Source organism: Pipistrellus hanaki (assembly GCF_964339955.1).
Source record: "Pipistrellus hanaki genome assembly, chromosome: 17".
Classification (NCBI taxonomy): Eukaryota; Metazoa; Chordata; class Mammalia; order Chiroptera; family Vespertilionidae; genus Pipistrellus; species Pipistrellus hanaki.
This window is the reverse complement of record NC_140519.1, coordinates 34,192,019-34,209,920: the sequence shown is the minus strand read 5'-3', so window position 1 is coordinate 34,209,920 and position 17,902 is coordinate 34,192,019. Positions and strand designations below refer to the sequence as shown.

The window sequence follows — 17,902 nt, the reverse complement described above, 5'->3', positions numbered from 1 at the left end:
TCAATGTCAGCAAACTAGGATTAGTCAAAGCACTCACTATTTAGTACATGCATAGAGACATCTCATACATTATTATCACATGAAACTAGCAAACATCTGTGCCTCCCATTTGTAAGAAAGATCTATGTATAAGGGAGATACTTGACTCTTCAGCAGTTTCCCGTATTAGAAAGCCAGGGCAGTGATTCAAAATTGAGCACTAGAAGGAGAAAGAGAGGAAAATTATTTGTTGAGTGATCTTCATACTTATAACATAAGTATTTTTTATATTTTATTGATTTTTTTACAGAGAGGAAGAGAGAGGGATAGAGAGTTAGAAACACTGATGAGAGAGAATCATTGATCAGCCACCTCCTGCACCCTCTTCCCCGCAACTGGGGATGTGCCCGAAACCAAGGTACAGGGAATCGAACCTGGGACCCTGCAGTCCGCAGGCCGACACTCTATCCATTGAGCCAAAGCAGTTTCGGCATAACATAAATATTTTTAAGTAAAAGTTGGCCTGAGTGTCTCCAAAATGACAATTTGCCTCTCATAAATTAAAAAAGAAAAGAAAAAGATAATGAAACTGACCAATCAATGGGTCCATGCTGCCTAACACTGATTGAGCCAATTAAGCAGAGACATGGTTGAATTATATATGTGTTTATTCTAATACTGCCAGCATTGTGGGAAAGCAGCAGGTCATCCATGAAAACATGCTCTACCCGCCCCATAAGCCAGCTGCTTATATTAGGTAGAAGGACAAAGATTACATGGGGAAGTAGGAATTACAGGCATCAGAAAGTAGGCAAGGTTACAGGTTACAGGTTACAGGCATTGCAGACTGGGTGAGGGTTGCAAAGGGCAGGGGCTTCCCCTACCAGATTGTTTCAGCAACAAGGTCATTCATCTTTTCATGATAATAGGTAGTTCTTAGAGAAGGAGAATAGGCTGCATTCTAAGGTTAACTCCCATGTCCCAGGGTATACAACCCTCAGCCAGCTCAGAATGTGCTTTCTCTAATCCGAACAGAACAATCCTGGTTAACAGAGGTTTAATATTTCTTATAACTATAGCTAATCCCCACTATTCTATTTCTGCCTGTAACAATAATATATTATTTGGAATACTTGAGAACAAATATTCTCAGCTTACTCATTTTTTATTTTCATGAATTCTTAGAAGACTTAACCTTGAAATTATGTGTTTTCATTTCTGAAATGAAACTTGGGATGATACACTGGACTAGGTGGCTTTTGTCACTCTAAATTTTTATTTTATGTGTAGAAATTTCTTTTTGTTTGTTTATTTAAATGTAGAATTTATATTTTGGATGCTAAGGGAAAGTTTATGTTCCACTTGAGTTGCAGAAGTTTATATTGATTTAAAATTTGATTGAAGTTTAGTTATAAATATTTATGATAAGTTCAAGTAAGCCAGGAAATTGAGCAATGCTAATGAATAAATACATCAAGAAAATTCATCATTCCATACCTCACTAATGTTTATCCCAGCCACTGTAAAACTGAAGTGAAATAGAGAAGTTGGCTACAGGTGGTGTACCTATTCTAGAAAGGTCTAGATTCAGGTAGAGAAGCGTCCACTGTCTTTTGGCTTTCTAGGAAGTTTATTGGAGTGTCATTTCTCAGATTGCTCCAGTTCATTAATGATGTTGACCTTCCAACACTACCTGTAATCACAGTCTTTAACAAAAAATACATTAAAATAACAGTGGAGGGCAAAGACGATAAAAAACAAACTTAAGAGTTTGTTGAATTTACAAATTAACTGATGAGCAAATGAGTATAAGAAAGAGCTAATAAATCAATGGTTCAGACGTAGAAATATCCCTGTTTCTAGGTACAGTACAGGCTCTATTTTTAACAATTTAACTCTGTTACAGCATATTTCTCAGCAGAGCCTGAGAAAGTTGGTTCCCCACCCAAACTCACATCTGATAGGTAGGAGAAAGGATGAAACATTTTCTTCTTTATTATGTGGCCTCAGCTTCAATATGATTATTAAAGTAGAGAACCATGCAAATCTAGTATTTCTTCATTGACAAATCCTCAATACATCAGTTTACCAGTCTTAACTTGGGCAGTGTAAAATTATGTTTGAGAGGAGTTGCTTCCCTGCCTGCCTATTTAAGCCAGGATGTGAGAAATAGCTTTGATCTCTGGATAGATGGGCGGATGGATAAATGAACTTCATCACCGCAATTTATTTTTAGTACAATTACTTGTTGCACTTGGCACTAATAACATTCATCATAGGAAACATGAATTTCATTTGGTGGATTTAGGCCCACAGGATCATGGCTGGTGTGCCGGATACTCCTGCCAGAGAAGACTGTCCCTGTTTCATAGCATTGTGGCTCTGAACAGATCTTATGAAGTGTACTTCACGGGCACCAGTCCTCAGAATCTTCGGCTGATGTTGCTTAACGTTAAGCACGACAAGGTAAGGCAAGATAGAAACAATTGCTTAAGAGTTATTGGTGTTAATTACTTGCTTATATTTCTATCTGCTAAGGACTTTACCTCCTCCCCTGTTCTCTTGAGCATCGTCAGCCATAGCTCCTTTTCAAGGATCATTGGGGTACTACCAAGAATACTGTTAGCCCTGACAGTTTTCATCAGCCTGAGAGCTCATATGAATACCAAACACCTCTCCCCCTTATGCACTTGATTCATCTATGAGGCATGACCCTGTGGCCTATGGTTTGGGCAATTAGGAAGGAAACATAAAAATAGTGCACATCCAAACTGGTCACTGGAATTATATATTTATTCTTCCATGCTGTTATTATTTATATGTGTCAGAAATACACCTTTGGACTTTAGGGTCACAGCACATTATCTAAAATATCTTCATTAATGTCAGATCTTTCCTATAAACTGAATTCAGCTGAGGTGATTAAACTTATATACACTATGTCAGTGGGAAGGAGTTTGAGGTTAAGCAGTAGTCTCATAATTTAGTTTTTTTTTCTGAGTATGAGGTGTGAAAGTCTAAGAGTATTAGGAATGTGAAGAAAGGATACTGATGAGATGAAGCCGAAAGAGGAGTAATGAAAGGAGACACACACACCCCTCCCCTTTCTCAGATGACAGCAAGCACAGTTTTTTGGTTGCTCAAGATATAAAACCTGGAATCTATTCTTAATTCTTCTTTTTCTCTCACATTCCTCACCCAATTCATCTGCAAATTCGGTTGAGTCTCCCTCCCTAATCTCCAGAATCTGAGCACTTCTCACCATCTCCACTGCTGCCATCCCGTTTGAGCCAACATGATCTCTTCCTTGGATGAAGGCGTTTGCTTCTCAACTCCTTCTCCTGCTCTCTCTTTGCCCCTTTACTGTCTATTCTCACCTCAGTAGCCATGGAGGGACTCTCAAAATGTTAGCTAGTTAGATCATTCCTCTACCCCAAACCCTACGATAATTTCCTAAAAGTCAGAGTCCTCGCTGGGGCTTACAAAACCATACGAGAATCTCCTCCTTAGCTCTTCCCCTTCTTCTTTTACTCCTCCAGCCGCACTGGTCTTCCTTGCTATCCTCAACACACCAGAAATGCCACCACCATTGCCTGTGTTCAGATGTTGAGTCTGCCACCAACATTCTACCCGAGGTGGCTAACTCCCCCATCTCCTCAGCTCCCATTCGCTCCATAAGCCTACCCCATTACCCTTCCTCTAGGCCAGTGGTCGGCAAACCGCGGCTCGTGAGCCACATGCTGCTCTTTGGCCCCTTGAGTGTGTCTCTTCCACAAAATATCATGTGCGGGCGCGCACGTACAGTGCGATTGAAACTTCATGGCTCATACTCAGAAGTTGGTTTTTTGCCTGGGTGAGTCTATTTTGAAGAAGTGACATTAGAACACTCAAGAGGCCAAAGAGCCGCATGTGGCTTGCGAGCCGCGGTTTGCCGACCACTGCTCTAGGCTCTACCCATTACTTACACTCTGATATGCCTTTTCTTTTTCTCCATAGTGCTTACCACTTTCTAACCTGTTTGATACTTTGCTTTTTATTATTTCTATTAATTATTCTCTGTCTCCTCACTCTACAATGTAAACTTAAACAAGGCAGGGACTTTTGAGTGCTCCTAGAATAATGCCCGGCTCAGATAGACAATCAGTTTTTGAATAAAAGAGAATATTTTTAGTTAAGAATGCAACTACGAAGTATTGTGACAGTTAATATTCTGAGCCTCAAAAGAATAATTCAAAAGAATTTTCCTTCCTGTCCTGCAGAAGCCAGTCTTTTTACTTTATGATTACATTTGACAGCATGAGATTTGGGGAATATAAACATGGAAAATGAACAAAATTGAATCAAAGAGGAGAGTTGCTTGGGCTGATGTTTATGTCTTTTTAAATTTTTAATCTTCACTGGTTGATATTTTCCATCGCTTTTTAGAGAGTTGAGGGAGAGGGAGGTACAGAGAGTGAAAAAAATCAATGTGAGAGAGACACATCGATTGGTTGCCTCCACACATGCCCCAACCAGGACCTGGGATCCAGCCCACAACCAAGGTATGCACCCTTGACCAAAATCAAACCTGGGACCCTTCAGTCTGTAGACCAACATTCTATTCACTGAGCAAAACAGGCTAGGGCTAATTTTTATTAGTCTCACTACCATGTTTGTCTCAAAGATAAGCATTTTTTTCAACATTAAGTAGCTAATTTTGTGTGATTACATTATACAGAGTACTGCTAAATTCCCCATTTCTTCTACCTCTGGAGTTGAAAGTGTGTGTTGAACTTTGTTAACTTTTAAAGAGGCCCTTTCTTTAATTTAGAGATTCTCCTCAAATAATTTCTTTCTTACATTACACTTTTCTACTGAGAATTATCAATAAGTTGTAACATCTCTGTGAATGGTTGAATTTAAGTCCTTTTAATAATTTTAGCTCAATATTTATCCTAAGTCCATAAAATGTAGTTTTAAATTTTTTGCAGAAAGTATATATAGTTCAAGGACATTTATTTTTTAAGTGATAATATCCTAATATTTTGTTTCATTGTTCTTTTAAGATGTAAAAATGTGTTTATTTTTAACAGGCTGTTCTGGTAGGAATTTTTTTTTCCACACTGCAACGTTTGGATGTCTATGTGAAAAATGCATTGGTCTGCCCCAAAGATACAGTATGGAACCCCCAAAAGAAACACTGTGAATTTAATAGACATCCACACACAGGTATTTACTCAGAAAAATACAGTACACATTAATTACATGTAAAATTTTTTATTGATATTTCATTAATATGTTTAGTTCCTTTGCCATTGATGAATGCAAGATAAAATAGTTTTTAGCCATCAAATACTAAGATGCATTTATTTATAACATGTATGTCCTAAAAGATAAGTCCTAATGAAAGTCTTAGCTACCTGCAACATGCAGATATTAATTTTTTGGTGTATGATGGACATTCCTTAGCCCCCTAAAAACATCTACATTCTACACATTCAGTTTAGTTATTCCTATGTACAGAAGAAAACTTGGTTTGAATTTTTATCCTATCTCTGCTTTACTTCTAGTTCACAGTGTTCAGAACCTAAATTAATTGACAATATTGCCAAGAAAGTTAGTATAACATCAACCTAAACACCATGAAGTATACATAATAAACTAAACTGCACTTAAATGAAATATATGGAGAAGCTAAACTTACCCATCCCACCTAATAAAAAAGTAATATGCAAATTGACGGCACCTTTGCTAAGCCCAAGCCATGCCCACCAACCAATCAGGGCAAGTATGCAAATTAACCCAACCAAGATGGCAGTTGATTTGCATATCAAGACAGTTTAGAAAGAAGCCAAGTGCTGCAGAAGGAAGCGAAGCAAGCAAGTGGGGCAGAGGAGAAGGAAGAGAAGCAGGCGGGGCGGGGGAGAGTGCAGCAGGAAGCCCTACTGCAGGAATCTTTCTGCAACGGGCTATTAGTTTACTAATATTTGCAAAACCAGGATTTATCTCGGCTCACTGAAGTCTTTTTGTTAATCTGGTACTAATAAAGTCAATACATTCCATGCCACGTGTGCTAACTTATTATCATTTTTATATGTGCCCTGTAATCTTTGCTAACAATCACATAAATGTCTGCTTTGGATCATAATATAAGCTGACATGAGAGTATGAATGGACAACCACATTCATTACCATCTGTGGAGCAAGTCCTATTTCTCCTAATTGTATGAATAACTAATGTTTCCAGAGACATTACCATGTGCCAGGCACTACATGCTTTCTGTATAAAAACATATTGTTACTATATCCTAATAATAAACCTAAGAAGTAGGCACAGATGAGTAAACTGAGACACAAGGAGGTAAAGTAATTTGCCAAGGTCTCTGACTTAGCTCAAGCTGCTTAACAAAACACCATAAACCTGGTGGCTTAAAAAAAAACGTTATTTTTACCACAATTCTGGATGCTGCTGGTACTAGGTCAAGGTGCCAGTATGATCAGGTTGGGGCCAGCTTTCTTCCTTGCCTGCAGATGGCCTCCTTCTCACTGTCCTCACGGGGGAGGGGGGGGGGGAACAGCATGCAAGCTGTCTGTTGTCTCTTCTTATAAGAGCACTCACTGATCCATTGTGATGTCCCCACCCACATCCAAACCTAATTACCTCTCAAAGGCCACATCTCCAAATACCCTCACTTTGGGAGTTAGGAATCCAACACATAAATTTGTGGGGGTAGGGAGACACAACTCAGTCCATAACAGTATCAAAGCTGGTAAGGGCAGAGCAAGGACTCAAAGACTAGCTCCAGAACCTGTGCACTTAAATTATGCTCTATTACTTCCTTATAAGCTAAGAGAGCTAGTGCTATCATTTTTACATATGAATCATTATACATATTTACAGCTTAATTTTTATAAATTTTAACAATTTTTTCAAACTATACTTTTCGTACCAAGTATCTATTATTCAAGTCAGGAAAGTGGAAAATATCTCAACAGGCAGAATTTAATATAAGGAATTGGTGATATAAGTGTTGAAGGGTTAAAAAACAACCACCGCCCTCTTATGGATCTCCCCAGTACCTCTCCCCACCAGCCCTCTCCATCTCCCCACCCTGAAAATGACATTGTTTTTAAATTATCATTTTGTTTTGGCACTTGGGATGTAAAATAATCTCCCTGTATTATGAATCCGAACTTTTTTTTTTTTTTTGAAGACATCAGGTGTTACCTAGGATAAATAGTATAAGTAACAGCAGCTTGATTATAATACAAAAGCACAAACTTCAGATTCACAGAATATTTAAAGCAAATTGCATCTAGAATTTATCCTAGCAGGTATTAAATAAATATATAGTAACAATGAAATGGCCCCTTAGTGCCATTGTTATGTATGTCTATTACTTTCATAAGAAATACCCTCTTCTTTCTAACATTTTCATTTCTTTTTCTTAGTAAGCCCCACTATGAAATGTGGTAAAAATTGGCATCTCTTATAGCAGTACTATTCTACAATTCAACCTTTGTCAGGGCTTAATACATTGTAGTAGATATAGTACCTCTTAAACATTATTACTATCAATACTGTGCCATAAAATAGTATATACAGGGGTTGGCAAAAAGTAGGTTTACAATTGTTTGCATGGTATATAATACAATAATTAATAAATAATAATATAAAAATAAACTGTTTTGTGTACTCACAACTGTAAACCTATTTTTGCGCACCCCTATATGTTCATTCATTTTTAATGTATATAATAATCCAAATAACTTTTACAAAATTTGCTTCCCTAGTAGAATTTGTTTTGCATTATCAAATATTTTCCAGGCTGAAATGTAAACCTATTTCACATAAGAGCCTTCAGGGATGTTTTGATATATATTTCATTTGTTTTACATAATATTTTCTTGGTAAAATAGAAGCTGAATTAAATGTGTTCCTCAAGATTTTGTATATAGCATTGTACAAACTAGATGGCTACTAAAGTTAAATTTACATTTCTTAAATTATCAAATGCCTTTGATCAAGGCATTAAAATTCTGAACATGTAAATAGTGTTATAACACAAGGTCCTGGGTTTATAATTAGATTTTATTTCTCATTTATACTGTATCTATAGTATTGTTTTTAAAGTAAATTTAATGAACCAATGACTATTGTTTTCTAAAATAACTGTTTTTAATAAATTAATTTTTATCTTTAATTTAACATATAATGATTATTAACAGTATTATTTAAAAGTGACTTTTATTTTGCTTGTTAGTTCTATATGTGTTTTTAAGATGCATACTTTCTTATGAAAGAATGGTGAACTTTTGAAATTTCATAAATTTAAACAAATGTGAAATACTACATGGTAATTGTGATCATATGAATATGCATAACCACGCTGTTTTGACTTTTTTTTTCCTTCATAGAGCAATTCCTTCCTAACTTGAATTCCACGGTTCTTGGTGAAAACTACTTTGATAGAACCTACCAGATGCTTTATCTTTTGGTTAAAGGAACCACACCTGTTGAAATCCACACCACCGCAGTCATATTTGTTTCTTTCCAAATACCTGCTGTAACAGAAGAGGACTTTTATAGCTCTCATAACCTAGTTAGAAATCTTGCCTTGTTCCTAAAGATACCAAGTGACAAAATCCGTATCAGCAAAGGAATAAGAGGGGACAGCCTGCGCAAGAAGAGATCCATGGGACTGAGGATTGATCTGGAGATTGGAGATCCACCCCCTCAGTTCATAACCAATGACACTGCAGGTACGAGTAGTAGACCTTTAAGGTAGAGCAATGCAGTTACCAAATCCATATCCACAAGTAACCTTATCCAGGCCTGGTAAGCAGGACCTCAGGAAATCCCACCAACCGTATATCCTGAACCCTGTGAGGACCTAGAGACCCCTTTTTCTGCCTACTCCTGTAATCCCAACCTATTTATGGAATGATGAAGGAATTTGAGCCTCTATTTTATTATAGTAGCAATTAATAAGTTAACAACCAAAGGATTTCACCTAATATAAAAGATCTGAGAAGTGACCTAAAGAAGTGGCCTCACAGCTGAGAGATTAACCATGAAAATAGGGAGGTGGGAAAGTTCAAGGCTGAGGAGTAGTTGCTGAGAGTTTGATGCTTTAAAACCATGGTCGGCAAACTGCGGCTTGCGAGCCACATGCTGCTCTTTGGCCCCTTCGGCGTGGCTCTTCCACAAAATACCATGGCCTGGGCGAGTCTGTTTTTGAAGAAGTGGCGTTAGAAGAAGTTTAAGTTTAAAAAATTTGGCTCTCAAAAGAAATTCCAATCGTTGTACTGTTGATACTTGGCTCTGTTGACTAATGAGTTTGCCGACCATTGCTAGCGAAGGTCCAATAGGTCTGCAGCTGGAGGAGCCAGGAAAGAGGAGCTGCTGGAGATGAGGTTGAGCAGTAGGTGCTAGATAGTGGGAAACCAAAAGGAGCTCTCTCTCTCCTGTTCATACGCTGAAGAAGGACTGTGGGTGTTTTCCTGAGGAAAGAGCAGTGGGGTGGTGAAATAGATTTCCATAGTAAAGTCACAGATTGACCCAACAAGTACAAATATGCAAGCATATATTCTATCTTTATTCCTATGATACCTTAATCAGCCTCACCAACCACCAGCCCTTTCTCTATTCCTCACCAACCATCACCCCTTTGCCTGTCCCTCACTCTCCATACCCTCATTTTCTAGGTATCAGACAAAACTAAGCTCAACTGTCCCAAAACAGGTGTCTTTGCTGCTTTAAAGTATTTCCTTAGAGTGACTCCTTTTGGGCATCTGGGTGGGGAAACGTTCAGTCTTCAGGTTTTCTTCCTCTCATCTGTTCAGTGTTTAAGTTGGTATCTGGATACCAAGGGGGCTTTCATGACCTCAGGCCCGCATGCTGCCCTCTGGACTTAATATTCTCTGCTACAAGATGAATGGTCTCCTCTGCCCTGCATAAGCTTCTCTAGAGGCCACTGAACCTTCCTGGCCTCTTGCTGCTATCTCCACAGGCCAATTCCCAGCCATGCTATTGTTTTATGGGTAAATCTGTGTAGTGGGTGAAAATCTCACCTTCTGCCACTAGGGGGTCATCACTCATTTCCCCAGCAGGTTTATTTAAATGTTGACTCTCTACATGAGCCACATTGCCATTCTGGAATTCCACCAGTTAGGCAAGCAAGAGGTTCTTCCCTTGTGGGGATAAGCCTGTGGAAAGGCTTGCATGAGTGGAGGGAGGTGCTGATCAACTCTCTTTGTTGAAGAAAACAGGAAGCACAGGCTTGAGTTATAACCAGTTCTCTCATGATTTTCTCTGGCCCGTCTTAGGTTACTTCCCTTCATCAGCCCTATAATTCCTGTGTTGACAGGGTCATGGCTTTGGACCCCAAAGAGTTTGTTCATTTAACCTAGGAGTTATAGTGCGCGCATGGTTCATATACAGATTGCTCACCAACTCTTAGAAATCCTGGTTAGCCCTTACATGTAGTAGGGTCCAATATTGAGCATACTAGCCACTCAAATATCCAAAGAAACTACGATGTATTGTCTATATGTGATCTAAATTTCCTCACACACAACCCCTCCCGACTTCCATCCCCTTAAAGCAGTTTTACCTTGTTTGTCAGATTTATCTAGTTAGGTACAAATAGTCTAAGAACTGGAGATGGGATAGAGGGAGAGACAGACCAATGGCATTTTCCCCAGACCTTTGCTGGGATACAGTTTTAAGACTCAAGGAAGGCCCACACTTGTCATGGAGCAACATTATCACAAAAGATTGGGAAACGGTACAAAGATGTGCCTGTAGCGGTCCCCCTGGCTCCCAACTGCCTTTACATAGTGTTAGGAGACCCAGACGTTGCCAGATTTCCTAAAAAAAAAAAAAGGGTCCTTAAGCACTGAAGAACCTCTGGATACGCAGAGACACGAGGTCAGGAATTAGATATCCTCAAGGGACGGTCTTTGGTTTTCAGGTGGCAGTCTGCAGAAATGGACGCCTTCACCTATCTAACGGTCAGAGTATCTGTTAACAGGGCAGACCAGGGCAGACCTGCCACACCGTACTGAAATCCAGTGAGGACAGGTGGCAGTAGTAGAGTCCGGGCACGAAGTGCCCTTGGTACTACTACCGTTAGGGCACATGAACCCGCCGCCTGGGAGGCTGTCTTGGAGAAGAATAACAGAGGAAGTGGCGGGAGAGGGTGGAGTCTATAGACTGAGCATTAGTCCAGAAGAGTCTGAGTCAACCCCAAGAGACCTTTAAAATTGATAGGAACTGAAATTCCCTAAGACTGTGATTTTCAGAAGTAAGACCTGCTGGCCTACCACATGGCCTCCTTCCCGAGTCTTAATGGAAGAAGCTTAGTGGTCAGAATCCTCCAGGCAGGACTCAGGATATGGAAGACGCTGGATGTCCAGGGACAAGGGGTGCTTTTATTCATTTTTCTTATATCTATTTTATCTACCCTTTTTCCCTTTAATTCCAGCTTTAAAACATACTGAGCTCTTCAGTCTCCTAACTTTGTTAATATGACTTTGACATGCTAAGCTATGTACAGTTAGAAAACTATAGAATTCTATAATATGGATGGAGCAGCACAAATAAAAACTTAAGGAAAAAACTATCATGTGTTCTCACAATTCCACTTTCTTATCATCCTTATGTCATAATACTGTTTCCTCATAGGTCAGATGCAATTATCTGAACTCCAAGAAATTGCTGCTTCTCTTGGGCAAGCTGTAATTTTAGGACAAACCAGTAGTGCCCTTGGATTTAATGTCTCTTCCATGTCTATTATCAATCCCATCCCTAGCCCAAGTGATTCTGGATGGAGTAAGGTAAGAAAGCACAACTAGAAAAATACACTTTAGCCACTTAAAACATTGTTACTAATTTCTTAGTTCAATTTTTTTTTCCTATTGCAAGACTAATTTAGAGGGCATGTCTAGTTTATTACTGTCTATTTTATATAGTATCACTGAAATGATAAAGTAGGTTAAAAAGGAGCCTGTCTCCTAAAAAATTATTTATTGGAATAAAATGTGTTTTGCCTCGAATATTTACAACAATGCTTCATGAATTTGATCTAGAAGAGATATTATAATAATATTTGCACATATTGACATGTTTTAAAATAGAAATGAGTATTATTCTTAGCCTGGTTAAGATGAGTTTGCTACTGAATGCAGTTTATTGTGTGAAAACCACTCCCTTGTTCATGACCACTCACAGGTGACTACCCGGCCCGTTGAAAGGTTTGCGTTTCCTGTTCATCACCTGGCCTTTGTGTCCTCGCTCTTGGTGATCCGTCAGCCGGTGGCAGCGCAGCTGGGACAGCCACTTTCTCAGCAGCCTTCAGTAAAGGCAGTGGATCCCGACGTAAGTTATAGCTCAAAGCTTCATTCAAGTGGGAGAATTAAGCTATGCATTCGGGAGGGTGAGCCAACTTCACTCATCCTGGTGCTCTGCCTACCTGAGGATTGCACTGTCAGACTGATATGTATGGATATTGTCTAGTACTGTTTTAAAAATATTTCTTTCCCATGAACTTGCTCCGGTGTCCATATTTGTGAATTTTTTGTGTCGGAAAAAAAAATGCTTCTACTGATTTTAAATTTGTAACAAGGCATTTTTATAGATAAAGTTCACATATCTTTTTTTTTTTTTTTTTTAAACGCATGGGACAGGGCAATTAGAATTCTCTACGTTTTGTTGTTATTGTTTTTCTTTAGGGTAATTGTGTATCAGTTGGGATTACTTCATTGACTTTGAAGGCCATATTAAAGGACTCCAACAATAACCAAATCAGTGGTCTTGGTGGAAATACAACAATTCCATTTAGCAGCTGTTGGGCCAACTACACGGACCTTACTCTGCTTAGAACAGGTGAGCGTACTACTTTGGATCCTCATATATATTATAATTGAACAAAGCATTCCAGAATACGCTGTTCAATAAACTATAGAAATCAGAACCCCATACTCTGACTTTTCAGAAAACATTTAGTCTAGCTTATAAAAATATATTTAATATGCAAAACAAACTAGAAATTAAAATAAGCAATGGGAGAAATTTAAATGGGCAATTTGATGATATGCATCAAAATTATCTCATGGTTCATATATTTATCCATTTTTGTATTTGTCTAATTTTCACTAAATATGTATTATTGCATTTATAATATAAGCAACAGATTTTCAAATTAAATAAATGATAAGATAGGATCACATAATTTTAATACCCTATGGAGGAGTTGCTCTGAGATCAGAATAAAGGACCCCTATGAGTTCTCATAAAGCATACCAATGAATCTTTACTAAGTGATATCTTAAACATTGTTACAGTAAATACAGTCATAACTTCCACAGTGATGTTTCTTATATTATCTCTATTTGAGTTGATGGTATAACTTCAGTTAGTAAAAGCCTTTCTTCTGAGGCCAAAATAATATGTCCAAAAATAGATCCTATTGGTGATAGACTATAAAGTACCTAAAACAATAAAACGGATAAACTGCTTATAGACAGGCCTCCATTCATCTGTTTACCTCAATCTGGAACCCTTTTAGGACCTTTATAGCCTAACTTCTATAAAGCTGTGTAGTAGCATTCCCCTTTCTTACCACTGTTATTTCAAACACACACACACACACACACACACACACACACACACACAGAATAAAAGTATAAAATAAAGAGTAAAATAAGTAAAATAATTCTACTAGTCATCTGATGTTTTTCATAATCACTAAATATCAACAACTAAAATCCTTCTGGAAGAATCTTTTCCTTATTTTTTGTTTCCTTGTGCTTTAATAATGACCTACACTAGACAATCTGGTCTGCCTGCTAGGCAGCAATATCTCAACCTTGTGTTGGATGAGGATCAAGTGGCAATGCGCTCCACATTGCGCTCTTGGACAAGGACCCTGAGCATCCCACATGCTTGCTGGTTGTGGACTCAGGAAGTGGCCCGTGGCAAAGACCTGACCTAGGTAGGGACCAAGGTCTTCAAAGTGCCACTTCCAAATAGCAATGCTCCAGAGTACCCAGGCCCCTGGGAGTGCTGATCAAGGTCTGGGCATTTTGTCATAATAACAAAATAGCACTCTCCTTTTATACATTACATTGTCTTTCAGAGTTCAAAGCCTCCCTCGGAGTGTCTATCTGACCTGCTATAGAGAAAGAGCCGCTGCTCCTAATTCCTTTCTCACTTGCTTTTGTCTTTCTTTCTTTCCATCAAGTGTAGGGCCTCAGTTCCCTGGTTGTGGACAGTAAGGAAGGTTACGTAGAGTCATCTCTTCATTATCTTTAGGTCAGGTAGGCAGTTTGTAGACTAACAATTTTAAAGCACATCTGAGAACACCAATAAAGGATCATTCCTGTAACTCTTCCTCGCAGGGCCCCCACAGTCACTGCACTACGGGAAATCCCCTCGCAGATCACACTGCAACCCAGTAGCACCGCAGCAGGCAGGCACTCTTCTACTCACCACCTGGGTCTGGGCTGTGGTTTCTAACAGAAATAGGGATGTAAGCAGCAGGTGAGAACAGGAGAGAAGAAGAGAGTAAACAGCTGAGACTGCCTCTTTGAGTAACCTGGATAAAGATAGTCTTACTGATGGATATAATATTTGAAACCTGTGGACCTAGCAGCCTATCTAACATTTAGTGCTTATTTCATTTCCTATTACTGCATAACAAGTCAGCCCAAAATTTGACGACTTAAAACAAGAGCCTCTTCATTGGCTCACAATAGGGTGGGTCAGGAATGTGGGCGAAGATGGCTCATCTCTGCTCCATGATGTCTGACCCTTCTGCGGGGCTGGCTTCATTGGAGTGACAGCCCTGAGGTCTTGATTCTGGTTTTGGCCTGGATTCTTCTGTTCTCCAAGGAGTAGCCTTTCCACAAGGCTGGCATGGGCTTCCTTATAGTTCTTCGGGAGAAAAAATAAAAACGTAATTTCTTTGCACATAAAAATCATTAAGAAAAAAATGCACCTGCCACAAAAATTCAGTTTTTTAAAGTGGAAAAAAAAAAAAAAGGGAGACAAATGTGCTATTGTCATGAATTTTTAACAGTGATAGAAGTCTACCAAACAATGGCTGGCCATCTTGAAGGTTATAGAACACATTGTTGTTTATGAAAACACAATATGGTCAAGAGCTAATTACATTCTCTCCCTAAAAAAGAAAGGAAGAATGAAAACAGAAATGATTTAAAAAAAATTTTTTTTTAGAAAACAAATAGAAAAAAAGGAAATAAAACTTCAAGGTCTATAAGTATTGCAATCTGTTCTGTGTGCTAACCACTTACCATAATAATGATAACAGTAGTCCCAGAATAAATTAAGTCAAGGAAAAATATATTGATCTCATATTCAAAACTGTGGGAATATTTAACATGTGGATTTTTTTTTAAAATTGTATGATTTTTTTTTAATGTTTCACTCTAAAAAAATTTAACAAGTGTTTCTTCAAGCTTGTGTACCTGGGGTAAGAGGAAAGGGTCACAGTTGCGGGGAGCTGCCCTGAATGCAGGGGTCCTATATGCCTGAATGCAGCCATGTGCTCCCCTTTTCCATTAACCTAAGTGGAAAATTACTACTACCCCTAGGAATGCTGCTAACTGCAGATGTCGTTTAGGGTAAAACAACTGATAGGAGCCTGCTGACACAGAAGGAGTTGTAAAAGGTCAGGTGGTTGTAAAAGGTCAGGTGCTGAAGGAACTTATCTGTACAGGAACTCATCATGTTAGCAGAAACGGCCACCTGCACGATTGCCTGAAATAAACAGTTCCTCCTTCACAACTGTATTTAAAGGTTGGAAAAATAAAATTCGGGGCTGCAGACCTCGGGTCTTGAGCCCTCCCGACCCCATCTGCTCTTGTCTGTCTTTTTCTTAGCCTCACCCCCTCATTCAGGTACTGTTCGTTGCCGGCAGGTTCCCGCACACAGTCTTGCAACAAAAAGTATCATCTGACTGATAGCAAATGTGGGAAACAGTTTAAAAACGTTGAAATAAGTGAAGGACATATGGGTGTTTGTTGTACTATTTTTTCAACTCTTAAAAGTTCAGCATTCATCCCCACCTCCCTCCAGTGAGGCTGAAGGTTTTCCATTCTCAGTCAACTACATGGGGACGAAGCAGAGGTTCAGCACTTTCACCTCCAGTCCCCATTGTCCCTCATTTCCAGCAGCCTCTCTCCTGGGCACTGATGCTCCAGAAAGAAAAATCTCATCAGAGCGCTCCTGCCCATAGTGGATGGGCAGATTGAACTCTTCAAACTCAGAGACCTTCTCTACACTTGTTTGTACTCACACTAATTCATTTGACTCAATTTCAAAAATAATTTGTTAGGAATCATGCATTATTGTAAGTCAGTGAAAACCCCAACTGGAAGTGTATGACAGACAATAAAAGGAAGTCAAACACCACGATGATTTTTTTTTCCTTTAGGGAAAAATGCTAAGATTGAATTTATTCTGGATGATGCTGCTCGGGCGGAATCCAGGCCTCTCAGCCTCCCAGTGCAGTCCGTCTCCAGCGGCAGCAGCAGTGGCGAGGGAAGCGGCGGCATCAGCAGTGGCAGCGGCGGCGGCAGTGGCAGTGGCAGCAGCAGCAGCAGCAGCAGCAGCAGCAGTGGCAGCAGCAGAGCATCCACTGTGGGTACCGCTGCCCAGACAGTGACTACAGTGCTGAGCTGTCTGATGGGAAGAGTGCTGCTCTTGGAGATATTTATGGCTGCAGTTTTGACTTTGAACGTAAATCTAGGTAAGCACGGTTCTGTTTTCATGTCATGAATGTCTCCACGTACTGAGCTACCAGTACGTGGTTACCTAATAAAGACGGCGCACCACACTTGGGCATGGTATCACTGTGGACTCGAAGATATGGTCTCAGCCATTGCGAAGGTAATAACCTCCAGGAAATGTTACTCACTTTACACGGTGGCATAGAAGAATGTGAGGAATGAGAAGAGCAGCTCATGTCAGGACTCTTTTTTCAGTTACGAGGGGGCAGAAGCTTAGTTTGAAATGGCTTGGGCAGTAACGTGAACTCATTTAACTGAGAAGCCCAGAAGTAGTCTAATTTCTGCCTCCATTAGACCCAAGGACTCAAATGATTCTTCCAGAAGCTGTGTCTCTCCCACCTCTTGGCTTCATTCACTTTGGTAGTAGAGCCACTCCCAGGCAGGCTCTCCACCAACACCATCATCCCTCATGGCAAAGTACCACTAGCATCTTCATGTTTACGTTCCACTGGCCCAGAAGCTCTTTCCTGAGCTTCTTACTAACCTATCTCAATTAGTAAATGATATTGTTCCTGGCATTTTTTTTTTTTAGGATTTTTTTTCCAGATAAAAATGTTATTCAACAGCGTCTTCTTTGCTACTAAATAATCCATCATTCTTCAATGAAGACATAAGATGATTTAAAACCCCTTGGTCTTGGTCCATTCAAGATGCTATGACAAAATACCACAGACTGGGTGGCTTATGCATAGCAGAAATTTCTCTCTCACAATTTTGAAGGCTGGAGGTCTGCTCTGGCCGTATCCTTACATGGCAGAAGGGGTGATGGAGTTCCGTGGTGTCTCTTTCATTAGGGCACTAAACTCATTCATATGAGGGCTCCACCCTCATGACCTAAGCACCTCGCAAAGACCCCTCCTCCAAATACCATCACATCAGGCTTTCACATATGAATTTGAGGGGAATACATTCAGACTAAAGCAGCCATTAATAAAATGAAATGCTGGTTTTTAAATATAACTTTGCATTCTAAATTAATAATATTTTACTTTTAAGAGAGTCATGAAGTTTCGTTAAGTAAAAGGGCAAAAATGGAATGTGAAAAATACTATGTATAAGCACCACTACTCTCTTTCCACTGTTCCACAAAAAGAATACATTATTGATTCTAATATTAAATTGATAAACT

At 39.3% G+C, this 17,902-nt stretch overlaps 1 protein-coding gene and 1 long non-coding RNA gene across 3 annotated transcripts in view; one reads left to right on the top strand and one right to left on the bottom strand.

Annotated features, from left to right (window-relative positions):
- PKHD1L1 (PKHD1 like 1) overlaps positions 1-17,902 on the top strand; it is a 123,305-nt gene that overhangs the window by 105,039 nt on the left and 364 nt on the right. For both annotated transcript variants that reach the window (XM_084864454.1, XM_084864455.1), the window contains 7 exons: positions 2,288-2,445; positions 5,052-5,187; positions 8,377-8,721; positions 11,648-11,799; positions 12,194-12,340; positions 12,694-12,847; positions 16,419-16,733. In XM_084864454.1, the coding sequence (XP_084720580.1) occupies positions 2,288-2,445; positions 5,052-5,187; positions 8,377-8,721; positions 11,648-11,799; positions 12,194-12,340; positions 12,694-12,847; positions 16,419-16,733 (1,407 nt within the window). The remainder of the gene's footprint in view (positions 1-2,287; positions 2,446-5,051; positions 5,188-8,376; positions 8,722-11,647; positions 11,800-12,193; positions 12,341-12,693; positions 12,848-16,418; positions 16,734-17,902) is intronic.
- LOC311611921 overlaps positions 24-17,902 on the bottom strand; it is a 27,802-nt gene continuing 9,923 nt past the window's right edge. Inside the window, exons 2-3 of the long non-coding RNA XR_014793179.1 lie at positions 864-1,001; positions 24-199 (exon numbers count right to left, since the gene is read on the bottom strand). This is a non-coding gene — a long non-coding RNA (uncharacterized lncRNA). The remainder of the gene's footprint in view (positions 200-863; positions 1,002-17,902) is intronic.